The 27291-nt window shown below is 42.3% G+C and overlaps 1 protein-coding gene across 2 annotated transcripts in view; it reads left to right on the top strand.

Moving 5' to 3' along the window:
• SUCLG2 (succinate-CoA ligase GDP-forming subunit beta) overlaps positions 1-27291 on the top strand; it is a 293353-nt gene that overhangs the window by 152411 nt on the left and 113651 nt on the right. For both annotated transcript variants that reach the window (XM_045290031.1, XM_004702419.4), the window contains exons 8-9: positions 11758-11919; positions 14130-14272. In XM_045290031.1, the coding sequence (XP_045145966.1) occupies positions 11758-11919; positions 14130-14272 (305 nt within the window). The remainder of the gene's footprint in view (positions 1-11757; positions 11920-14129; positions 14273-27291) is intronic.

Raw genomic sequence — 27291 nt, forward strand, 5'->3', positions numbered from 1 at the left:
CTCTATAAATGCCCTTTGCCTCCCAGCTCTTTCCTCTATTTCCCTTGATTCTTCTCCTGTCCCACTATCATGCTCAGTTCCCACCAGGATTTCAGCACTTCCTCTTTGTTACGTTCCCCTTGATCATGCCCTACCAAGTCCCCCACACCCACCTCCCCACCAATTTGGATCGCTTGTTGTTCCCTTGTCCCTGGGTTTGTTAAAACCTCTTCCCTTCCCCCTACCTCCCCCTCTCCCATGTCCCCGCCGGAACTGTCAGTCCCGTTGTTTTCTCCTCCAGATTGTTCATCCAGCCTGTCCTATCCAGACAGGCCTGCGGAGACAACAACATGCACAAAAACAAGACAGAGCAAAACCAAGCAACAATGTCCTGGCGTTCTACAAAGATTTTACATGGGCTTCCCTATGTCCTGTGCCACAACTGTGCCCCATTTTATTGATTTAAAAATTGTAATGTGTCTCTGTCAGTGGCCAAAGAGGTAGTTACTGGAGCTGGGGTTTGAACCTATGACCTTGGAGGCCAGTGTACGTGATGATTCTGATATAGCACACTGACTTGGGGTGATCTGGTCTTTTAAAAACACAAATTTTAAAAAAAAGCAATAATAATTTGCATTCCTCATAGTGACCAAATGATAGTCTTCAGTTTGGAAATTCCTAGGCAGAATTCTTAGGCAGCATCTGGTTGTTGATAATTACATCTATGAATTAGAAGAGCATACATTCAATATAAACATTTTTAAAACATCTAGAGCAGTGGTCCTCAGCCTTCCTCATGCTGCGACCCTTTCATACAGTTCCTTATGCGGTGGTGACCCCCAGCCATAAAGTTCTTTTCATTAACTTCATCCCTGTCATTTTGCTACTGTTATGAATCAGGTGACCCCTGTGAAAGGGTCGTTCGACCCCCCAAAGGGGTCGTAACCCACAGCTTGAGAACCACTGATCTAGTGCCTTTCAAACTAGTTAAAACAAGCCTTTCCCCCCCCCCCCCATATTAAATTAAAATAAAGAAGGAAATGCAGCCGTGGAGAAGGAGAACCCTCCAGTTGCACCCCCATTTTCACCCCTTCTTCTGGAATTCGCAGGTACAAGCTGTGATGGGGCACGGGGGTGGGGGGGAACCTTTTCCTCCATGGTGTTTATAAAATTGCCTAATGCCAGAAGTTTTCTTTGAAATCATTAGGAGAAGGGAAAATTCTGGGACTTCTTGAAGGAAACATCATAAAGTGCATCATGTGTTTGCAGTTCATTAAAACATAAGTCTTAAGTGATATTTTTAAGAGCAGAATTATCTTTAGCTATTAATTTGTCCATTGTACCATAAAAATGCAGCTATTGAAGTATAATCACAATTAAATGAGTGTGTTGGTTTATAACTCTAATGAGCAGTCATCAAATTAAATCCAATTAGGAAACCATGATTAATGACCACATGTACACATTGATCTTCCTCACTGTCACAGCCCCCTAAAGCAACCCTATATTTCAAGAGCTATAAAGGCAGTCATTTACATCTTAGCAATAATAGTATTTATAAGCTGAATATTTCAGTTATTTCCATAGATCTGGGTAGCAGAACATATAAACCTTCATATTAAATTTTTGACTTCATAATTAACTTTTAATTTAGAAGTTTAAAGGCGCTTGGCATCACACACCACATTTTTACTAAAAACCACACAGTAAGCAATTTATTTTATCCTTCAAATCATTGAAGGGAGGGACAATTTTGTCAGCCTTTCATTACTGAAGGAGCAGCATTTAAAAAATAAAAATTCAACTTGATTGGTCATATATTTGCATAATGATTGATTCATGGTTGAATGCAGAACAGTAGTCTTTATATCGTCTGTGCTGTAGGGAAATTCTTGATACAGAGAATGGCTTGCAGTTTAAGAACTGTGTCTTTCAATATGATTAATCAAAGTACATTCAAAGAATGCAATTTGGCCCTCCTGAGTAGGGAGTAGAAGAGTGACTGTGAGCCAGCTGTGGAGTCAGTTCTGAGTGCTGCTGGCCCCCTGTGTGTCAGACTAGAACTGTGCACTGCCCAGGCCTTTTTGTTTACAGCAATTATAATCTGGCAGACACCAGAAACTTTATTAAATTGTTAGATTCTTATGACCAAAATTACTGTAATGTAATGACATTTATATTTCAGCAATTTTCACAATAGGACTGGACTATTAATGATGCATTTACTTCCTGTCTACATCGGTAATTCTGAAAATGATCAAAACTATCAAATGAATTCTTTAATGGCTCACTCTGTCATGTTTTCTTTCTTTCTTTTTTTTTTTTTAAATAATTTTATTAGGGACGCATACAACTCCTATCACAATCCATACATACATCTATTGTGTAAAGCACATTTGTACATTCATTGCCCTCATCATTCTCAAAGCATTTTCTCTCCACTTAAGCCCCCGGCATTAGGTCCTCATTTTTCCCCTCCCTCCCCAATCCTCCCTCCCTCATGAGCCCTTGATAATTTATAAATTATTGTTTTGTCATATCTTGCCTTGTCTGACGTCTTTCCTTCACCCACTTCTCTGTTGTCCATCCCCGAGGGAGGAGGTCACATATAGATCCTTGTAATTGGTTCTCTCTTTCCAACCCACTCTCCCTCTACCCTCCCAGTATCGCCACTCACACTGGTCCTGTAGGACTCATCCACCCTGGATTCCCTGTATTTCCAGTTCCTATCTGTACCAGTGTACATCCTCTGTTCTAGCCAGACTTGCAAGGTAGAATTCAGAGCATGATAGTGGGAGCGGGGAGGAAGCATTTAGGAACTAGAAGAAAGTTGTATTTTTCATCGTTGCTACATTGCACCCTGACTGGCTCATCTCCTCCCCGAGACCCCTCTGCAAGGGATCTCCAGTGCCCTACAACTGGCTTTGGGTCTCCACTCCGCATTCCCCCCATCATTCACTATGGTAAGATTTTTTATTTTGATGATGCCTTATACCTGATCCCTTTGACACCTCGTGATTAAATAGGCTGGTGTGCTTCTTCCATGTGGGCTTTGTTGCTTCTGAGCTTGATGGCCGCTTGTTTACCTTCAAGCCTTTAAGACCCCAGATGCTAACACTGCCCATGTCTTACGGACTGACTTCTCAGAGTGGATTGTCAGGCCTTTATTTTGAGAATCCCCTCTTACTGCCAACCCTATAGTGAATGGCTGAGGGTGTTAGCCATTTGTGCCCTCCAGAGCCTAGCTCTGTTGAAGTTGAGGGAAGGGGCATAGTTATTTGATGTATTTAATACGGAAGCTTGAAGAGCAGCTTGTCTTCAGGCATGAAGCACATCAGGGTTCTCTGCTCTTTCTCTACTGAGCTCTGCTTGGCTGCGAATCAGCTTCTTCCTCTGCAAGGCTCTCTGGAGTGGGGAGCAAAGATGGTCCCCAGATTCCACGACTCCTTCTCCAGCACCCACAGCCTTCTCTGTAGACAGTTGGCCCTACTTAGGTCACATGCCCACCCCTAGAGCACCCAGTGACCCAGAGCCCCCTGGGGGAGCAAGGAGGCAGCGGCTCCCTGGAATTCTTGCACAGAGTCCACACTCAGAATAACCCGAAGTTTTGCTTGATTGAAATAAAACTCTTTCTAAAGAGAATGTAACCATTTTTTTAGTTTATCTAATTTCAGTGACCTCATTAAACCAATAAACCTGTGGTCAAGTAAGAAACAATACATTCTTTAATTATTGTTTCTTTTATTTCATTGTTTTGCCATCTCTGAGGGGGTTTTAAGTCAGATTGATTGCTTCCCCCCTTAAGCTAGCCCTGCATGTACAAAGGCTCTGTTCTCTGGTGTTTGAGGGGTAAGTTTTCTGGTGGGGGTGGTGCATTTTGCCATCCTCCCCACCTCCGACCCCAGGAATGTTAGGGTATCCAGTGCGTAGAGGCCAGAGATATTGCTAAACACCTTATAAAGCCCCCAGAGAGCTCGCAAGGCAGCAAATGCTCCCTGCAACATGCCAGTAGGTCAGAGGTAAGGAATTAATCTCTTAACAATCGGAGCCTACATCCATTCACCAGACTTAAGAATAAGATCCATTTTAAAACAGTGACACTGGCCAAGATTATTTGAGAATTAGAACTGGGTGATCCAAAGTTAACTGGCACATTAGATTCCTTTCTGTCTTCAGATTGATTTCCCTAAATAGCCACCGTATTGCTTCATGTTTGCAAGTGCCCATGTTGTTGGTGGGTGTTTTTCTCTTCATATATGCAAGACTCTGTTTTCAAGAATAGTTTCAGTTCTCCACGCACACCCCACCTGCCCCATATCTATTTTCTCCTTCCCAAGCAACTAAAGAAAAGTTCTGAAAAGAGTACCACTCGTGGAACCTCAATATTTAATGGGAAATTGGACTAATTTGAAAGTATCGGCATTTTAAGGCCATCTTGGCAAGGCTTTTTCAGTAGCACATTATGGTTATTTATCACAAATCAAACTCAGTGCAGTGCTTGAAGACAGATTATGTTTCAAACTAATTATGACAGTCTTATTTCCTGCTGTTTGTATGTTTCTTTTATGTGTGAGTCTCCCCTTCTGAAATGTATTTTTCTTTTGTTTAGTTCTGTGGCACCTTCTTCCGTTAAAACTCTTGGGTCAGAGGTCTAAGTGCCTGTCATGTTCCCCATCAAGGTTGTTGAATTAGCAGCCCCCAGACGCTCACACCCCCGAAGAAAACAACCCAGACGCCCTTGAATATGAGAACAGCAGCTTTCTTTGATATTTGTTCTGAAGGAAAAGTCATTTGTATAATCTATCAAGCATGTAACAATGTGCTTTTGATGGTAAAAATTGTTTTATAAATATTAATAGGTATGCTTTTTTCATCTACTTTGTACACAGAATGGCCTTTGTTCAAGCCAAATTTTCTATAGAATTGAGATTTTATTAATGTGATATTGAAAATCTCAACATCTGAACCAAGCTCAGCACCTCGAAAAACACATTTTGCCATAGTTATTTGTTGTTTTATCAAAGGAGAAAGCTAAGACTTGAGCAAGTTTATTTTATTGCCCTGCTGTTGACTTAGACATCAATCCATTTTTTTTTTAAACCACACCAGTTCTGGAAGCATATTTGAAAAAGGATAACCTAGGGCCATATAGAAAGGGAGATATGCATAAAAGAGCCTGTCAATATTTAGGGATTATTCTGATTTTTTTTTTTGGTATGAACTGCAGGAATTCCTTATTTTATTTATTATGCCTTTTGCTTTGTCTTCACGCTAGGGAAACACGCTTTTCCCTTGTATTTCTCCATCATGTGTGGATCTGTGTCATCAGCTGGTTACAGCAAGATGTGAATGAGATGAGAAATGTGACTTAATTCAAATTGTCCAACTTTAATGCAGAGAAGACATAGAGCAGGCGGTTTACCAGAGTCCATGTGCATCTCACCTGGCTGCCTCGGACCCGCAGCACTACTGCAGTGGGAGGCTGGGAGCTGAGCGATGTCTTCTCTCTAGGAAGAAAGGATCATTCTTTCCGATACTTGTGTGTACATTGTGCTTCCATTGGTGAGGTTGGAACTCTGCGTACTGGTTTGATATAAAAAGCAGAGCTCACCAAGGGCTGGTTAGTAAATGCTTTCGTGTTTCTAATGCAATGTCATCGCTATTGCAGCTCCTCTCTGCTATTGTCTTGTGAAAGTAGTCATCACCCATCAACCCATTGCCGTCAAGATTTTGACTCACAGTAGCCCTCTCTATGGTTTCAAAGGCCGTAAATCTTTACAGGGACAACCTCGTCTTTCTTTCAAGGAGCAGATGGTGGGTTTGAACTGCCAAACTAATGGTTAATATCCGATGCTTAACCTGACACTACCACCAAGGCTTATCAGCAGCCATAGACAATTGTTAGATGTGTGGCTGTGACTACATTCCAATAAGTTTATGCACAAAATCAGACAGCAGTAGAGTGACGAGAGGCCATAGTTCACCAGCCCCTGACTTGGATACCCACTTCAGGCTCTCTGCTTGGTACACATGCGTACTTACCCCGCCCTCTGCAAAGGCAAAGGTGACATCGCCAAGGGCCTTTCTTTCTTACTCTAATCCTTTAGACAAGAATCTCGTCTGTCAATTATGATGCCCAAAATGCCAGCCATTAAAATCCTTCCTTAGAATACCAAAAAACCAAACTCACACCATGGAGTCAATGTTGACTCAGAGCGACCCCCATGGGTTTTATGAGACTGTAACTGTGTAGAGGAGTAGAGAGCCCAGTCTTTCTCCTAAGGAGTTGCTGATGGTTTCAAACTGCTGACCATGAGGATCACAGGCCAATGTGTAACCACTACACCATCAGGGCTCCTTCTTTAGCATAAGACCTAACATAGTCACAAATGATGCTGTTATTGGAAATCATAGGCACCTACAAGTATGTAATCCACCATAAGTAATCATTTTGATTTCCTGAACTTAGCGATGGGGAGTTATAAGGAAACGAAACAAAGGAGCGGTGGTGTGTAGTGACAGACGAGAGACTGGTGGCTTGGTCTGCAAGAGTGGGCAGCTCTCCAGGTACGTATAAGGACGTGATGCCCGTGTGGGAGGGAATAGTCAAAACCTGGCTGTAGTGAAGCTAAGTGCCTCCCATACTGCCCTCCTTCCACTAACACCAAGCGTGAGAAACTACCCTGATCCATCCCCATTTTACAGTTGTCATTCATGTTCAGATGTTTGATGTCCGGAGTCCTGCGTTACGTGATCAAGTTAAAGAGCATTTGGCATGAGGAAACATTACCGACTAAGTCAATACAGCAGGCAAAGGCTGTGAGTTGGGGCTAGGTTTACGACTAGCAAGCAGGTACAGCGCGCGCACGCTCAGAGGCTGTACGCTCCTCAGAGCCCTGCATCCCTCTCTTCTTCATCTCTAGAAACAGAAACAAAAACAACATCGATCTTGAGGGTCGCAGTTTGGTTTGGCATCGTATGGTATGTTGACCTGGGTTCGCACGGTTAGCAGTTCAGAGCCAACAGGATAAAGACAAGGCTTTCTACTCTCATTAACAGTTACAATCTCAGAAACTCAGAGGGACAATTCTGTCCTGTCCTATAGGATTGACTCAGTGGTAGTGGGTTTTCTTTTTGTTTTTCTTAATTCCAGAGTCTCTTGTCATTGTTGTTAGTTGCGATGGAGTTAATTCGTGCTCTTGGCACCCATGTGTGCAGTAAAAATGCCCCAAGGGATTGTCCATGTTCAAGGCTGTGACCTTTCAGAAGCAATTCACGGGGCACCTCAAGGTGGGTTCCAGTTGCCGACTTCCTGGCTCATGACTGAGTGCTTAAGTGTTAGTGCCTCTACTTACCTGATATTTTTATACATTTTTCACTTCCATGCCCTTGGCCACACATGCACAGACATCGTTTGGGCCATTTACTTTCTCTGCAGGCAGAGGGCGAATGGTAAGGGACCCTGGCATTTGCACGCCCTTTGCCCTCCATCAGCGTTTTCAAGCACTTGGCTAAATGTGAAGTTCTCTCAAGCCGTCGATTTCTGTGCTGGGTGAACATATCACCGCCTCGGAAAAGCACCCTTTCAAAGTCTGCCTTTGCCGGCACTGAGCTGGGACTGCCTTCTGAACTTTGCTTACCTACCCACTAATTATACCCTCTCTCAAGTAGCTTGTACTTGTAGTCTTTGCAAAGGCCAAAGATCAGCTTGCAACTATTTTGATTTACTGGTTTATTGATCTCCACCAAGAATTCCTTTATGTGAAACTTTTCACTCCAAAGTCAATTCAGTAGCCTTTCCCCATCCATTTTGAAGGTGTCGGTTATAAGTAGTCTTGCCAATGAGTAATGGATGAGCTAAACTTACTAATAAATTAATTAAAATGTATTTATCAACCCGATGCAGAGCCAAGAATGAAGTTGCTTTCCTATTGATTATGATACTGGTCATTAACTGCTGAGAAAATGCCATTGTAGCAGGCAGAGAACATTGACCAATTCCTTTGGTAATTGTCTGACTCCATCATTAAGATTTTAATATTCTGGAAAGCAATTATTCTTTTAGCCCATGCATTTGCAGTGTGTGGGCCAAGCAGTTGGACATCTTGTGGCAAGAATGAAGTATTCAGGCCAATGTTAGCTTCCATTCTCAGTCGGTGCTACTTTTCAGTAATTTGTGGCCCAGGTATTTATTTATGTTGAGTTTTCTTAGATGTCAGTATACCAGTTCTGCATATGTCTGTGTCAAGGAACTTGAGTGTTATATTGTGGAAACCTTTGGAAAGTTTTTCTCCGTAGGCCTGTTACCATCAATATTTCTTTTCTGAGGCAGCAAATGGGACTAAGAGATGGTAACTTTGGAGGCAATAGCAGTTCTTTGGTAGAGCTACCCATTCCATGCAGGAGACCTGGGCTCAGTTTCTGGCCAGTGCATCTCCTGCCCAGCCACCACTTGTCCTCCAGTGGAGGCTTCAGTGTTGCTATGCTGCTTAACGTTGCAACAGAGCTTTTCAGCAAAGCTACCAACCTAAGATCGATTAGAGACAATGGCGTGATGATCGACTTTTATGGAAATAAGCCTCTGAAAACCTTACGGTCACAGCAGTCCCATCTGTAACTGATTGTGGGGATGGCACAGGAACAAGCAGTGTTTCGTGCTGCTGGGTGGGGGTTGCCATAAGCTGGGGTCACTCGGCAGCTCCTTGCACCCATTGCCTTTGCATGAGATGAGTGAAGGCTGTTGTTTTCTGTTTAAGAGCTAGCTGCTCATCCGCAATGCTGCAGGACAGTGGGTAGCCATCTATACGGTCTTGATCAAAGAGTTCTGCGATCAATATGCCAAGTAAAGTAAAAGGAACTTATTTGCAACCATAGGCAGCTAATTTCTACTCTAAGGCAGAAAATAAAAGGGAACCCAGACCCCAGTGATACCTCTTTCCCTCTGAAGCATCCCTCATTAGACATAGAGATCTATTCGAAATCAAGGAGGATACTCGGCTGCTCCTCTGTATCCCACAATAAGTTTCTCTGGATCTAGACTTTGGGCCATTAGGATAGTTGGGGACTTGTTGGTGCGTGCAGAGGGTGGGGACAATAGTGCTGAGAACACCTAGCATCCTGTGATTTGTAACTGGCCAGTCTTGGTCGCTTACTTTGTGATTTGGATGAAAAGAATCCCAAGTTGACAACACCAGAGACACAGTGTGGGAATTGCACCCCATCTGCACGGGTTGGGGGTGGTGGTGGTGCAGCGGAACAGCAGGGAAGGGGAGCAGCAAGATCCCCAGGGAATGATGAGGGTGGACTTTGGGGACAGCATGGTGCCCCAACAGGCTGGACTGGAAAACACTCTTAAAGGCCAGCGATCCTTGAACTAACTACAAGCTTTTCTTTCTTGGTATGTTTTAGTTTGTTCTTTGTCAGTGGCTTGATGTTGTTGCTGTTTTGTTATATATTGTTGCTTGGTTTTGCTCTGTCTTGTTTTTGTGCATGCTGTTGTATCCGCAGGTCTGTCTTGATAGTACAGGCTGGATGAACAATCTGGAGGAGAAAACAACGGGACTGACAGTTCCGGGGGGACATGGGAGAGAGGGAAGTGAGGGGAAGGGAAGAGGTGTTAACAAACCCAGGGACAAGGGAAGAGCAAGCAATCCAAATTGATGGGGAGGTGGGTGTGGGAGACCTGGTAGGGCATGATCAAGGGGAATGTAACAAAGAGGAAGTGATGAAATCCTGTGGGGACTAAGCATGATAGTGGGACAGGTGAAAAATCAAGGGAAATAGAGGAAAGAGTTAGGAGGCAAAGGGCGTTTATAGAGGTCTAGATAAAGACATACATATGCAAATATATTTATATGAGGATGTGCCTATATTTATAGGTTTAGTATTAAGGTAGCAGAAGGACATTGGGCCTCCACTCAAGTACTTCCTCAATGCAAGAATACTTTCTTCTATTACATTGGCATTCTATGATGCTCACCTTCCGGAGACACTGCTGAAGACAAAGCTGGTGCATAAGCAAATGTGGTGAAGAAAGCTGATGGTGCCCGGCTATCAAAAAGTATAGTGTCTGGGGCCTTAAAGGCTTGAAGGTAATCAAGCAGCCATCAAGCTCAGAAGCAACAAAGCCCACATGGAAGAGGCACACCAGCCTATTTAATCATGAGGTGTCAAAGGGATCAGGTATAAGGCATCATCAGAACAAAAAGTTTTACCATAGTGAATGATGGGGGGAGTGCGGAGTGGAGACCCAAAGCCCATTAGTAGGCCACTGGAGATCCCCTTGCAGAGGGGTCTCAGAGAGGAGATGAGCCAGTCAGGGTGTGATGTAGCAACGATGAGAAATACAACTTTTCTCTAGTTCCTAAGTGTTTCCTCCCTGCTCCCACTATCATGACACGAATTCTACCTTGCAAGTCTGGCTAAACCAGAGGATGTACACTGATACAGATAGGAACTGGAAATACAGGTAATCCAGGGCAGATGATCCCTATATGACCAGTGGTGTGAGTGGTGATACTGGGAGGGTAGAGGGAGAGTGGGTAGGGAAGAGGGAAGTGATTACAAGGAATTATATGTGACCTCCCTGGGGGACGGACAACCGAAAAGTGGGTGAAGAGAGACGTTGGACAGGGCAAGATATGACAAAATAATAATTTTTAAATTATCAAGGGCTCATGAGGGAGAGGGGATCGGCGAAGGAGGGGAAAAATGAGGACCTGATGCCAGGGGGCTTAAGTGGAGAGGAAATGTTTTGAGAATGATGAGGGCAATGAATGTACAAATGCGCTTTACACAATTGATGTATGTATGTATTGTCTTAAGAGTTGTATGAGCCCCTAATAAAATGATTTTAAAAAAATCCCAAGCTGATCCTATAGAGGTCAAAGTATTAGCTCTGCCTTCAGCAGATCCCACAGGACAGAGATCCCTGAACCAATGAAACAGTGAGTTCTGTTTGCTCACCTAACACTGGCAGTTTGAACTCATGCAATGGAGGAAAGGCCTGGGGTTCTGCTTGCATCACAAGCACTGCCAGAAAAACCCTGTGCAGCTGTTCTGCTCTCTAACGCAAGGTCGCCATGGGTTAAGGTAACTTGAGTTTATAAAAATGAGTTTGGTTTTGATAAAGTAAACATGTCTGCAGAGAAGGGATTCGTATCTATTTTCCAGATAAGAAAATCAAGGTTTATCAAAGAAAGGTCATTTGATTTCAAGGTCAGAGTCAGTTTAAGAATAAAGTGAAAAAGCTATTGATTTTGACCCATTGTCTTTTCACGAAATCTTTCCAAAATCTTAGGGAGGTACTGATTCAATCATAGCTCACTTTGTAGCCTCAGAAGGAAGATAAGGATGGTCCACAGGATTAAGCATGAAGTATAGGCTGGTCTCTCTTTGCGTGAAAGAGGCTAGTGGTCAACCAGCAGTGTAATACTCAACGTCAAAGTATATTATAAAAAGGAGAATCAAAGCTGTCTGAAGCCACGCCTGTCTGTAGCTTCAGATGAGTGATGTTATTTTACTGAGCAAGAATCAATAGATGCAAATTCCTGTACTCTCTCCTAGAATGCAAGTGCCTGGGCAACAGAGACCACGCCCTATCTGTCTTGGTCGTCCGAAAGAATAACGGTCAAGAAAGGCAGAATCCCTTCTCCTGCCTATAGGATGAGCAAACATGACAATATTTTACCGTGCTTCTTCCTGGTCCTTCCAGCCTGGAGGACTTCAGTTACAGATCCCCAAGATCTATTCAGATATGTTCCTTCTTTCTTTATTTAGTTGTCTGTTTTGATGCCAAGATAAACTTTGACGACAACGCAGAATTCCGACAAAAGGACATATTTGCCATGGACGACAAGTCCGAGAATGAGCCCATTGAAAATGAAGCTGCTAGATATGATCTGAAATACATAGGACTGGATGGGAACATTGCTTGCTTTGGTAAGGAAGCTTTTATATCAAGCATTTAGAGGAATGCTTCATGGACTTTTACAGCTTTGCGGTAGCCCTGATCTCTGAAATCTCATTTCCCAATAGCTAATAAGCATGTGATGAGTTTTCCTAGCCCAAAAGTTGAGGAAGCATCCCAGAGTTTTACCATCGAGTTCATTTTGGTCAATTGGTCACAAGATTAAAGCAGATGTTCTCAATTTGGGCACACTGACATCTTGGGCTGGATCAGTCTCTGCTTTGTGGATTGTCCTGTGTGCTGTAGGGTGTTAGCAACAGCCTGGGCCTCTGCCAGTGATTAACATCAGCACCCCCTAGGTGTGACAACCAGAAATTTCCCGACAGTGCCAAAGTATAAAGGCAGGTGAAATAGTTCCAATTGAGAATCACGAGTCTCAAGCATCTCAATTAAACCTTTCACAGTAGAAACCAGGGCTTTTGCTATTAAGTCATTCTAAATATGCTAAGACCTATGCTGAGACACGGATTTAAAACAAAATTATTTTCACAGTAGAAGTAGAAGAGGACCTTTATTTGAATCTTTATACCAAATAATCAGATTCTGTGACAATCAAATGATAGAATACAAGGTTTCAAACAGTTCATGGACCAATTTCATGATCTTTTTAATTCCATTTTCCATGAAAATTTTAGGCCCTCTTCATATTTAATCTATTATGCCAGTTTATTAATAAAACAATTGATTTCATCATTCTTATCTAAATTTGTGAAAATGGCTTATTCAGCTGAGATAAGAATGGGTCTGCAGAGGTAATATAATTTCTGTTATTGTCCATAGCTTAGAGTGCAGAGATTTATACTGTTCTGAGTTAATTGCACGAGAGTGTGTTTCTTGTAGAACCAATTCCTTGCCTTAGAAACAGAGATCTTAATGGAATTAAAATTAAAAAGATTTGTAGCTCATTAAAGCAACAGTGTCAGTATATTCAGAACTGGAGAAACATCACCCAGTAGTTTGCTGTTCGATGCAATGGAAGATGGCATCCAATTACAAGGGAAACCAAAAGGCCTTGCTTTGTGTCAGTGCAATCGCTGTGACGCACCAGATCACTCACATCATTCGGACCCAGATAAGCTAATGCACTCTCAATATTTGTAAACATTAAGAAAGGAGAAAGATAGAGAGAAGGATGTGTTTTAGAACACATCAAGTACAGGTTCTTTTGTCGTCTCTATAGGGATATACTAGATTTGAATAGGCAGAAGTATCCAAAGCTACAATGAATGTTTTTCAAATTAATGAAGGTTTGCTTTAATTGATTGTATTTATATTACTTGAAATTCGTCACAGTTCAGAGGCTTTCTTGGGAATGTAAGGTTTAGAATAAGCCATTTTACCTTGAGTTTTTAGTGTCTTCAAAATACTTTCTTTTTTTTTTGCTTTCCAACCTGAGAAAGTGATTTTAGGTAATTAAACATAAGAAGCAAAACAAAGTGCAATGGATCAATGAAACCTGGCCTTTGAGAACAATCGTGATTTCTTGGTTTCTTCGGACAGCTTCTAATATATTGGCACCTATTGTTCCTATTTTTAATAATCAGGATGCTGGTAAAACATTTTATCTTAATATGAAAGAGAAGCAAGATGCAGGAACCCTATTTTTGGTGCTACCATTAGTTCATTTGCTTGCTCAGTTTAGCCAGATGCTGCATACGTATATGATGCATGTCTGTGCGCCATGTAAAAATGTATGGCACTTTACCACATGTGGGCCCCCATGGTTCAATCTTAGAGTGGTGCCAGCTTCAAAGGCGCATAGTTTCAGCCAACAAAAAGTTAAAAGGAACTTCCTTCTTTCCATAAGTTTCTTATTTAAAGAGTAATTTTTAAATGTGATTTGTAGACCCTAGCACCTTCTCATAAACTTTTTATTTCCCTATTGCTATACTAAAGCTCCCTCCTTCAATATTAGCCCATATTGATTGCTTTCTTAAACGTGTCCCTTCTTTCTGTGTCCCAGATTGATTTAACTTCTCAGTGAATCTTTCTACTCATACACAGTTCTTTGTGGTTTATTGTCGGAATGCACCTTTCCAGACTCTCTGTCCTAAACGTCTACAAATGTATTTGGAAGCATTCCAAACAGGACTGGATTCGGGTTGCTCGTGATAAGAGTTCTCTGGGGAGCATGAAATGTTGTTAAGCGTGTCCTATCTTCTGTTCCATTTGCATTTCACAGTGAATGGTGCTGGGCTCGCCATGGCTACCTGTGACATCATTTCCCTTAATGGTGGGAAGCCAGCCAACTTCTTGGATCTTGGTGGTGGAGTAAAAGAAGCTCAAGTCTATCAAGCCTTTAAATTGCTTACAGCTGATCCTAAGGTAATGTTTTGACTCCTCCCGGGCAAGAGCTTCCCTGTTCCTGCAGCATAAGTTACATCCTCTGACGCACACCCCGCCTGTACACCCCTCGGACTGCATGACGACCCCATCCCTCTAAACTGAAAGGTGGAGGGACTGCCTCCAGGATCTGATTTCAGAGGCTGTTCTTAACAAGCTCTGGCAGGTGAGAGGCAGGCACCTAAAAAGGTGGTGCTCCAAACGGTGAAAATGGTCATTAGCATTATATTTTATGTGAGTGATTTACCCTCAACAGTTTAGTCCTATGCTTACTGGACTTAGGTAGACTCAATTTTAGATACCTTCAGCACAGGTGCTAAAGATATAGGATAATTTGGCGGGAAAAAAAAATTATACTATTGCTCCTTTCTCACTGGAAAATGACCCCCACTCTTTAATTTTCACCTTTAAGTAGAACACTCTTGAATTTTCATCTTTAACTATAATGGTTTGAGACATACGCACTCAGTAGAATGTAACTATACATGGTTTTATATTTTTCACTGTTACTCCCTTTGCACACGCAATTCCTCAACTGGAGTAGAACTCTGCAGCGTGGAGATTTTCTCTTCCGATGTGTTATCACCCTTGTAGTAAATGTATAGTAGGTGTTCAACAAATATTTAATCGTTTAGGATCAAGACAAGTATCAAGAGGTAGGCACTTAGTTGTCTGTGATAACAGAGTTTAGTTGATGTTTATTAGATGGAAAAACTAAAATTAAAAAATTATTATTGTTATTATTTGAGACGAAGTTCATGGAGTACACTGGTTTTCCATTCAACAGTTGATACATAATTTGGTTTGTGACACTAATTGTAATTCTTAAGATTTCATGCCACTCTTGCCACTTGCCACTGTTTATCATTTCCACTCATCTCTGTTTCCAGTCCTTTCCTGCCTTCTGAGTTTTATCGCTGGGCAAAGGTTGCCCTTTGATCCCTGATGGTCAGTTGTTCTAGGGAGCACATATTTCCTGGTGTCATTGTCGCCTTATGGATCTGTCTATTGTTTAGTTAGAAGTTGAGCCATGGAGGTGAGTTTGGTTGAAGGCCTGAAGGGTGACTAACGGTCATAGTTTCGGGGCTTCCACCATTCTCTATCAGAGCAGTAAGTCTAAAGTCTAATCTGTTTTATGAGTTTGAGTTTTGTTCCACCTGTTTCTTACCCCATACTGAGCATCTTCTACTGCAATCCCTTTTAGACCGTCAACAGCGTTAGCCGGGCACCATCTACTTTTCTGGTCTCTGGGTCATGAGGCTGGGCTTCATACGGTCCATTAGCTCTTTGGACCAAGTCTTTCCATGTGCCTTTGGTTGTCTTTCCTCTACTTTGGCCCCTATGGGAAAGACTAGAATTTTTGGAATGTCTGACATGTGCGTTCCTTACTCAGCTCTCCCTGTAATCCTGGGCAGGAGACATAAGTCAGAACCGTTTGCCATGAAGCTTTCTTTGAGAATTACCGTCTTAATGTTGCTAGCATAGATAATTAGTTTCTTGATTCTTAACATATCTGATCCATCACTGTGAAAACCATAAATGAAAACAATTCCCAATCATTTAATTTTACTTTTTTAGAATGTGATCTGAATTTAATCTAGAAGCTTCCCATTAATAAGTAAATTAAGACTAGCCTATTTTGGTTCATGTACATTGTTTTGTCTTTTAACAATAGTCTACCTCTCAGCTTTCATTGTGGCATGCATAACATAGTTGGTAATAAAATGTTTTTAATAACTCCTGATTCACAGCATAAGTGAGAATATAATCAGGACCCAAAATATTATGAGGAGTAAGTACTTTAGCCCTCTTTACTCAGCGTAAGGAAATCCAGACTCGTCACAGATAGACCAGTAGACTAGATCCTGATCAAAGGAGAAAAGATTAAAGTTATCAAGGATTTCATTTTGCTTGAATGCTTAATTAATACTCATGGAAGCAGTAGTCAAGAAATCAAACTGTGACTGTATTGGCCAAACCGGCTGCTCGAGACCTCTTTAAAGGGTTGAGGAACACGGATGTCACATTGAGGACTGAGATGCCCCTGACCCAAGCCATGGCCTTTTCAGTTACCTCATGTGCATGTGAAAGTTGGGCAATGAATAAGGAAGACTGAAGAAAAATTGATGCATTTGAATTAATGAGGCATACTGAAAGTACTATTGACTGTCAAAAGAACAGACAAATTCATCTTGGAGGAAGTAGAAGTCTAGCTAGCATGCTTCTTACAAGCCAGGTTGCCTGGACTTCATTTTGTGTGCTTTGGACCTGTTATTTATTAAGAGAGACCAGCCCTCAGAAAAACGTATCTCCCTGGGAAAACAGAAGGTCAACAACAAAGAGGAAGAACTCTTCAAGAGGTGGATTGACCAAGTGGCCGTGACAGTGGACTCAAACATACAACGTGTGACAGGATGACATAGGATTGGGCAGGGTTTTATCCCACTGTCCTCAGGGTTACTGAGTAGGAAATGGCCCGGTGGCACCTAACTACATCAGCAGCTTCAGTTTCCCAAGCCTGTTTGGGAAAAGCAGTGTCCTTGATTCCAAAGTCACGCAACCATGGAGAAAGTGTTTGTCCTCGATTGCTTTGCTTGCAGAACCACCTATTTTCATTGGTTTACTTTGGACTATTTCCAGTAGCTCCATAACCATTTGTCAGTTTACTTGTCCTTTCTTCCTACTATCTTTTAAGGAAAGAATGATTTTATTCCCAAACCAATCGAAATCTATGCACGCTGTGGGCATGAGACACAGCTCGTTCAGTTGCTTGAGCCACCAAGTACCCGCAGGATAGATGACTATAATAAAATCCTCAACTTTCGCATTTACTGGAACGCACTGCTACGAATAATAGAGAGGCAGCAAGGGATTCAATCTACCAGAACAATCATTGGGTTTTCTTTGAAATGTCTTTTCTTAGTGGCTGATCCAGAATTTTAATTTTGTGAAAGTATAGGAGAGAAAAGAAAAATCGCTCATGGAGCCATGTTTTTTTAAACCATTCTCTTCAAAACATTTTTTAACTTTACCCAGTGGAATATTTTCAGATGTTTAGAGTATTTAAGCTCTTTTGAGATTGGCTGTCATCTTGAGTAGATCAAGGTTTGTGGGAGTTACTTTATTTTCCTCTTGCTATATCAGGAAAATGAATGCAGAACTCATCTCACAGTACACATTCGAATCTTGAAATTTCATAGCTGGTTAAAAAGCATAGAAATGTATTTTCAATCCTGGCATTGTTTCACAGATTTTAGAGAACAGAGGCTAAAAAATAGTATAGACAAGTTGATTTGATTTTGCAAGGAAACTGGCCATGGTTCTGGCGGTAATTATTTCAAGTAGAACCCCGTCTAGCTGCCCACAGTCGAGGTTCCCAAGAGCCCAAAGCTAATTATTTCAAAGGTATCGATTTTCGTGTTAGATGTAAGGATTAGTCAGTTGAATATACTGAAACTCAAAATTGCAAAAGGCCTGTTGTTGTTAAAGTTAAATCACATCAACTGATACTAACAACTGCTTGTTTGTCGTATGTACAAGATAATTCCATTGATCAATGATGCCCAGCATCACTGAAGTAAAATATTACAGATTAGCATCTGTTCGCCCTCAGAATGCCAGCCTGTAAAGCTGAAGGTTCATGTTATTTTTCTTTTGCTTGACTTTTCACCCAAATGCTGGTTTTCACTTGCTCATAGTACCGATATATCATGTAACCAGTATACTTCATATTTGCTTCTGGGGGGCTTCAAAAAGCTGGTGGGAAAATGGCATTAAATATTTCAGTTTTTCCCATGAACCTTTTGGAGGCCCCTGGTATATATGAAACAAAGTTCCTTGCCAAACTGCCTGAGAAATCTTTTCAAAATGGCTCAGCCACTAAACTGAATTCACATAAAATGTATCGTTAAGCATTTGATAATTCTCTTATTTTCCATGTGGGCTTGGGATGAGAGAAAGCTTTGTTCTGCTGGCAGTGGGACAGATGTGGTCTCAGCTTGACCATCTCAACCAACAGTGTGCTCAACACTAGAATTCCTGAAGTTATAGGGAGCTAAAATGATATAAAGTAGTAATAAACTACTGCTAGTGATCATCTGGATCTGAGCACATTTAAAGGGAAAACATAACGTGGATTGCTGACCCTGGGTTTTTATTTTCTTAATTATGCTTTGGCTTCCTTTCAAGTTCTCAACTTAGAATATTGAAAGTGTGAACCAAGAGTACAGCCACATCTGGAGCATGTAAAATAGCTCGTGGAGAGGAATAACGGGAAGGGACAACTGTCCTGAGCCACAAGAGTCACCCCAACCCAGTGGACCCCAGGTTAGCCAGTCTCTTAGCTTCCGTGGTTTTGTGGAGGCCTGACTTGGAAAAGTAGATGGTTGGTGTTGATGAGGTCTTCTCATTGGTTTGACTGTACTTCCTGGTTCATATTTACCCTAGCATAAGTTTTTGAAAGCCCTTTTAATATCTAGGAAGAAATGTGCCCCATAAGCAATAAACACTAGTTTTAAGCCAGACTGCCTAGGTTCAAACCGTATCCTCGCCAAGGTGTAGTTCTTTGTGGAGCCTTAGACATATTCTTTAATGTCTGCGTTTTCTTCATTTACGAAATGGTGGCCATTAACGATGCTTTCTACCAGTCAAGTTTGAATTAATCCCGAGTCATGGCAACCCCCGGTGTGAAAAGTAGAATCGCCCATAGGGTTTTCAAGACCTTTTGGAAGAATGCTAGCTTTCACTTGTGAGCTCCTTCTGGGTAAGTTTGAATCCCCAACCCTGTGAGTGGTCATTTGTTTTGTTACATGAATTTAGACACACACACACACACACACACACACACAATAACACACGCTTTTGAGAGACGCAAGTTTCCTTTGAACGTATCTCTAAAAAATCATCTTATTAATAAAAATATAACCTACATATAGAGAAATATGCAAAGGACAAGGGGATAGCTCGGGGAATGCAAAATGAACATACTCGTGTAACTTAACTGCTCACCTGCTAAGCTCACCCTGGTTGGGGTAGCTTGCCTTGCCATCACCTGTGCCTGCCCTAGGCCCCTGACGGGGGCATTGGGTGCTGGTCTGCTGATGGAGGCTCGGTGAGACTGCAATGCCTGTCTTTCCCATGGCCAAACACCCTGCAGTGCACGCTGCTTTTCTGCATGCACTCAGTGTGCTGGTGAGAGGTGCCGATGGGGGCCACAGTGTCTATTACTGCTAGACGGATGTTGTTCATGTGTAAAATGCTGTCGTATATTCTCTATTGGGACTGCTGTGAACACGGCCTTTATGAACAATCTCCCATCTGTGGAATATATGTCTATAATTGGGACTTGAGGATTGAGGTCACACAGCATACACATCACCCAGTTTCTCTGCACCCTTGCCAGCATTTGGTGCTCTCAGTCTTTGCCATCTCAGCCATTCTGATATATACATTTTATTGTGCTTTGAATAAACCTTTCTGTCCTAACTAATGAGTCAGAGCACCTTTTCCTATATTTATTAACCATTTGGATATTTTAAACTTCTGTCACCTCATCTGTAATGTACATTTGAAAATATCCCCCTGAAGTGTTGTTTTGAATATTAAGAGAAATATATGTGGATATTGACAACACACTTTGAAAGTAAAATGAAAAATTTAGTGCACGTTGTTTTCAATGAGTGTTTCCAAAGCTAAGATTTCCAGTGACTGAAACAATAGGAGTTAAAATGAACATTTACCGAAATAGGAGGTGTCTCGATCAGGTTCCCCAACACTAGTGTTACTCCATGTGGTGTTTTGAAATGGGTGGAAGTGATTCAGTTGCTGGTGGTGAATCTTTGTTCGGATCAGGGGTCCTCAAACTACTGCCCGTGGGCCACATGCGGCCCACCGAGGACATTTATCCAGCCCGCTGGGTGTTTTTGCCTCCCTCCCCCCTTTAACTTCAAAGTAAGATATGTGCAGTGTGCTTAGGAACTTGTTCATAGTTTTTTAACTATAGTCTGGCCCTCCAACGGGTCTGAGGGCCAGTGAACTGGCCCGTGTTTAAAAAGTTTGAGGACCCCTTGTTCAGATAATCACAAAAACGAAATGCTTGGCCTTGAAGGGGTTGGGGGTGGGGAGGTGGGGAGAGGGCATGGATTATTTCAGTTTTCAAAGACCCAGGGAATTTTATTTGGTCTAAATTTGGGAAGATGCTAGTTCTTTTAGTGTTTGTGGGATATACTTAAAATTCGTAGCGTTTCAGGCTGGAGAAGTGCTACTAAGCTTTGTTTCCAGTATAGGTTTATATAAATCTGTTTCGCTCTGATACATTTGGGTCTTGATATAAATGAGTCAAGTACTCAACTGTTAACTGGGAGATCTGTGGTTCCAACCTAGCAGCCCCTTCAGGGGAGGAAAATATGGCGTCCATTTCCTTAATGGCTCCCAGCTGTGGGAACCTTAGGGAGCAGGATCACTAGATCCTATCATGTCAGAAAGAAAAAAACAACTTTTAAACTACTGTGTCATCAGAGGGGATTTAAATGAAACAACAAGGTATCTCCTGGTACTTTTATCTACATGCTTTTATCAGAGGCATAAAGCAAAACCAATTCGTTACATCCTGCATGCATTTGCTGACAAACCTTGTCCACCGTGAATATTGACTTTGGAGGCTAATAAAACTCATGTGGAGATTTATTTCCAGACCTAATGTCCAAAACTGGACACCACATGAGCATTGTTTGTGAAATGGCTGCCCTGCGTCCCTATCCTTACAAGCCTATCTGAAAGCAAATTCCATTTCCGCGTAGAGTCAAAAGATTAGCAGTGCAGGCTGTCCTTCTGTGTGTGATCGTCTGCCTGACGGGGAGGGCTGAGGAGAACGAGCACGGTTTTGCACGACAGAATGTACAGCCTGCCGGGTAGCTTCCCCTCAGCTCAGCCTCGCCCCGGTTTATGGGCACCGCTGGGCATCAGCCTTAGAGAACATGAAAGCCTTCTCCCTGGGCTCCTTTCTCTTCCTGTCCCCACAGTGGTTTCCGCACTCATGTGAATTCATGAGTGTGGGGTTTTACATTACTGTTTCTGATATCCAGTGACCAGATTTTCAAAGAACTCCTGGCTCTCTATGCCCAAGTTACCCTCGATTCATTTTATCTGCATTGGCTGATAATAGCTGGGTGCTGGCAACGGCAGTTGGTTCCATATCGTACCCATGATTGGTGTGTCTGATAGCTACCACTTTTTCATCGCCTCCCTAATGGGATACTCTAAATCTATTTTCATGCTCCTTGCTGACATCGTCTCAGAAATAAAGGAAAATAATATTTTTATTCTCTGCTTTACTTCTCAGAATTCAGACTCTACTTTCCTTTATTTTGTTTCATAAGTAACTTAAATAATTTAACATGCTTCAGAATTTCACTGTAAATTTGGCCATTGGTTCTAGCATGCTCGAACAGTATGCATCCTATATCGATAAGCATTTGTAGACTCTAAGAGAAAAGGAACGCTGTCCACACTATCTTGCCGTACCGTTGGGAAATTATATACATCATTTGAAATTAGAGGGACCCCCTTCAATGTTATTTCTTTCAGAAGGGTAGTAGGAGTTCAACGGAACAATGAGAAAAGTCTATTTTCTAGCAAGGTGGTCTTACAGTGTCCAGGAAGAACGTAAGGAATCTCTGGATTGTAGGGCTAATCCTGTGATGGTAGAGTGCTCAAGACCCCTGAGAGTTTCCTTATTTATTTGAAGTCGTATTTTACAATTGGGTAGCACCCCGGTAGGAGAACGACTAGCTTAGTAAAATGATTCAGGGGGATCTGAGCTCAGTGTCCGTGGCTGGCTTCTCGCATCAGTGGTGAGTTCCTGTGTGGTGCAAGGAGCCCTGTGCACTCAGCAGACGGGAGGAAGGAGGACCGAGGCACCATTCCTCCCCGACCATCTTACTTGTAGTTTATGCAAAAGAGTGTTGAGGAAATTTCAATTTTCAGTTAAGGAAAATGACTTCCTTACAAGTATTACATCTTGCCTGCTTATAGTTTCTGAAAATATTGTTTTATTTTGCTTCTGCACTCCAGGGTTTTGATTATCTAAACATTTTTGTAAAATTGTATTTCTGACTGAAAGCATGAGATGAAAACCATCACTAACTTTACGTCCCTCTCACAACCACATCCTGCCAGGACATTTGCTCCCTGCATCCACAGCTGCCTTCCTTCAGGGCTGTAGTTAGAATAGTCTCCATTTTGAGAGTCCCTTTTTCATCGTCATCGTCATCCAGGTCGTTAGTCTCCCCGGCCATCATTTTAATTGCGTTATTTTTTAAAAAGTAGGCCATATTTTAAAGGTACATTATAGATTATTTTAAGAAGCCCAACATATTAAAAGCTCTTTCAAAAATCTGAGAACTTTGCAAATCAGATTTATTTAAAGTTGAGAATAATATTGTACAAGATCAAGTACAATAGTAATAGGTATGAAAAGCTTTGTGATATATATGGGGGTGGGGTGGGGGGCGGGTTCTAAAGAAACCCAGATGTAGAACAAAGCACGGTACCTCTAGAATGAATTAGGCATGTATTACCTAAATGGACTACTAATTTGAATTTTGAAGGTGAGTTGTTCACTGGTAGCTGATGGTGTTACTCAAAATGCTTAGAGTCTGGGAATGCTGAGACCAAGAATTTCAGAAGTGGCTGCATGCCTATTCTTGAAGTTCACTTCACTGTGTTCCTGGTTTCACCCTGAAAAATTCAGTTCATTAAGGTGAGAGGGAACCCAGAATGAATCTTGCCGCTGGTACGAAAAGAAACTCTGCCTTGTCATTCCACCCTCTTTCTTACCAGGCTTCTAAAATGAATTATCTTCCTAAAGGACCGCCTAAGAATCCATTGACTTCTCTGTGCATTCTCACCAACTTTTCTTCCTACCAAAATTATTCTTCATAAAGGAACAAGGCAGTACTGTGAATTTTATAAAATCGGTGCCCTTTTCCTGTTATCCTCATCCTATATTGCCACAGTTCTTTGTCCCCATTTTATATTTATAGTCCTCACCACTTAATCATCTTCTCCTGGTATCCACTTGTCTTTTTACCTCCTATAAACAATCCAGAAGTATTGCTCTGCCTTTATTTTTGCTCTCCTCCTCTTGTTGCTGTTTTTGAAGTAGACTTTCCATTTGATTCATGTTCTCTAAAAATAGCTAAACAAATAGTTTTCCCTGGAGTTTCATTCCCACCCCCTCCATATTTTTTCATTTGTTCAGCAATTAAAATCTCTGTAATGGTCCATGGTTAATGCTCTATGTGTATCTTTTCAGAACAGAGTCATATTGAGAATCCACATGTCTCTATCTCCACAGACTCATCCAATGAACACTGTCCTCTCTGTGAAGGGGGATGGTAAGGAGTGATATTAATGGTTTACCCCAAGTTAAATACTGGGACCATCTAGCTGTCAAATTTATAATGAGAGGAGGAGCCTGCCTATGGCCTAGAGCTAGACTTGGGATCCCCCAATATCAAGCGAACAAGGGAGGGAGGACCCTCTTTGCAAGGATGGACTGAGGTCCCAATCTTCAGCCAGAACCAGACAGTCCATATGATCCAGTAATCACATGAGCGCTGGACATGAATAGGTATATGCATACCCATGTTCATCGTAACATTTGACCATAGCAACCCAACAAATAAAGACCGCACACTAAATCCAAGACCCATCAATGGAAAACCCTCTGATCAGTTTACCAGGGGCTAAGTTGCATGAGTCCGAGTTGTGGGTGGGCAGTCCCACGAAGACATGAATGTCACCAGTAATGGGTTCCATCCAACATGCTCCGAGGAGGAGCTATCCTCCTGTAACTTTACTTCTTCAGCGAAGTCCTCCAAGCAGCAGTATTTGCTTTATGAATGCTGTTTGCTGATACTAGTTCAGACAAACTCACAGAAAACAGGTCTGTCCACTTGGTTTATTTACTCTGCAACTTTACCCTCATTTGTGTGGCAACCCTCTTGCAATTAGAAGTCCTTTCTGAATATCCATGGATATTTAGTCTACATACCCAGGCCCCTCTCCAGGGGATGCTTTGTTACCACCCTTGAGGTCTTCTGAAATGGAGCACTTTGAATGCACATATTAGCATTCCCAAGGGCCAGCTGGCACAAACCCAAGTTAATTATTTTTCTTCCAGCTTATCTGTGGGCTCTTTCATTAATCGTTATCTGTAAGCATTCTGAACGCATCCCTTTTTCTCAATTAAAACTCCAGTAGAATATTTTTGAGCAAACATTTAGGTGTCTGCTCCAATACTCAGAGGCCTTAGGATCTTAAACAACGAACTGAAAATCCATTTGGAATGTTAACCCTTGACCTTCTAAATTTCACTGACTCGTTAATCCCACGTAGTGCATGTGTATGGTAGAGAGACAGAAGTGATTCAGAATCTTCACTATGTTATTGTGATTCAAGACTGTTGCCATTTGGATGGCAGAAGAAAAAAAATGTCCAACTCATAAGTAATTAGAATGATTGTTTGTGATCTTTATTGTGCATCATTCATAACCTGCAATTTAGTGATGTTAGCTACCATCAAATCCACCCTCAGCTCATAATGGAACAAAACACCACCAAGTTCAGAGCCACCTCCTTAAGTACATTGCAGTCCATATGGTTCCCATGAACTCATTTTCAGAAGTAGATCCCTGGGACTTTTTTCTAATCCCTCTAGATCTGCAGGGTCTGCTTCCTGCTGAGCATCAGAGCCACATGCAAGGCTCTACTGACATGTGAGAACAAGAACGGTACTTGCACAGGAGATGCCTTGCTTGGGAATTAGACCCTGGTGTCTACATGGAAAGCAAGAAATCTACCACTGAGCTACTGCGGCCCCCAAACCTTGAGCATGGTTTGCACCTTAGGAGTAAAGTGTCTCCATTAGGTTGAGCTGCCAAATCGTTACTCCAAATGCTGACACTACTGACCATGTTTCAAAGACAATGCCTTTGGTATTGAAATTAGTTGAATGGAAAAATAAAACATGAAAAGATTTTTGCTGAAATAATAAATTCTCTGATCCAAGTTTTGTCATACAGGTTCAATCTTAAAAGCAGTACCTCTTTCAAAGTTGTGTCAATTTACCAAGTGATGCAAAATAGTACAGTTTTGTAAGATAGCAGGATGGGATTTAGAGCCCCACTGTCATCCTCACTTCTGTTCCCGAGAGGGCCCAGGTTGGCATTCTTGCATTCAGCCAGTCTTTTCACCTGCTCTGTGTTCCATTCTGGGCGAGTTCAGAGGTGGGACCACCAAATCTTTGATGTTATTGGTTGCCTTGGGATGACCTTGCTCATTTTTTTCTGACTGTCTTCATCCGTCTTAGGACCTTGCAACCTTGGTAATGCCATCCAACTTGATACCTTCACAGGAAAGTATGTACCTGACTGACTGACTGATGTAGTCTTTTACGTAGTCCTTTTTAAAGCCCAATAAACACCCAAGATAAAGTGCCATCGCAGGTCACTTCACAGTTGCTGAGTTCACAGGGTAGCCTGGCCTCTCAATAGGTGGGCTGTGGGCGTCACTGTTGGCATCTGCTTGAAGGCTGTGAGAGACCCAGGATCTCAGCTCTACCCCACATGATCTGAGGCAGAGTTTGTGTATCTGTAAGATCCCCAGGGGATGACTATGTACATTAGGGTTTGAGGAGCACTGGTTTAGAGCAGAGATTAGCAAGCTATATCCCAGGGCCCATTGACTGCTTTTGCAAAGAGAGCTATAACATACTTCTAGTCTCTTCCACCAGTGGTTACTCCTCCACTGAAAGCTGTTTGCTTCTGTAGGGCTTAAGTAAACAACCCACTCATCGTAAGCAACCATTCATAACGGGCAGGGTAGGACTGCCCCTTGGGGCTTCTGAGACCGAAAATCTGTATGGGAGCAGGTGGCTCTGTCCTCTCAGAGTTGGGTGGTTTGGACGATCAATCTTTTGGTTAGCAGCCAACTGCATAGCCCACTGTGTCACACACATGAGTAGGCTTGACTTGGACCTAGAGTGGTGCTATGAGTTGTAATTAACTCAATGCAATGAGTTTGGTATTTGGTTTATAGTGAATTAGACTGTACATTATGCATTGACCCCCAAATGAAATGCGTCATAAACTGATAGTTACATCGTTCTGTGCTTATCTTACTTTCACATCCCTCTTTCTTGACTTTTTTGGGATACTTCTGCCATTCCTTGCGATCTTGGTAATGCCATCCAATTTGCTACCTTGCCTCCCACTCAGTTCCCACTCTATTGTCTCTCTTCACCTAGTGTTCTGGTTGGTTCTGACCCACAGTGATCCTACGCAGAGTAGAAGGAAACACTGCATGGCCCTGCGCCACACTGGCCGTTCTCATCCTGGGCCCGCCGTCTCTTCACTTAGCTGTCCTTCGTTGTGCTCAGACTCAATGAGTCAAGACCGACTCCTCGTGATCCTCATAGCGATCCTATAGCACAGAGTGGAACTGCCCCTGTGTGTTTCTGAAACTGCAACTACTCTAACCAGAGTGGAAAATCCCATCTTTCTCTCACAGAGCAGCAGGTGGTTTTGAACAGCTAACCTTGTGGTTAGCAGCCCAATGCGTAACCACTATGCCACACTAATTGGGGGTCAGCCCAATTGCTTCCCTGTACCCCTGGCATTGAAGTTTCTTTCAGGAATGGTCACAACTCCCAGTGACAATGGCCAGTCATCGGCCTCCAGGGGCTTTCTCTTGGATCTCCTGAAAAAGACTGCCTGACTCAGGGAATATGAGCAAAGCTGATGTGACCTAGAAGCCCGTGTCCTCTGGCACTTGAGTAGCACTGAGGTGGAGACTTCCCTACGCATAGGGCTTTGTGCCTGAAGCCTTGGCTCTCTGGTGGGGTCCCTGGACCAGCAGTATCATCTGGAAACTTAGTACAAGTTCTAAGTTCTCGCACACACCCCTTAAACCTATAGGGAGAGGCATATCAGTCTGTGTTT

The sequence above is a fragment of the Echinops telfairi genome, unplaced genomic scaffold, assembly GCF_000313985.2.
Source record: "Echinops telfairi isolate 266 unplaced genomic scaffold, ASM31398v2 ScPeMD7_31;HRSCAF=116, whole genome shotgun sequence".
Lineage (NCBI taxonomy): Eukaryota > Metazoa > Chordata > Mammalia > Afrosoricida > Tenrecidae > Echinops > Echinops telfairi.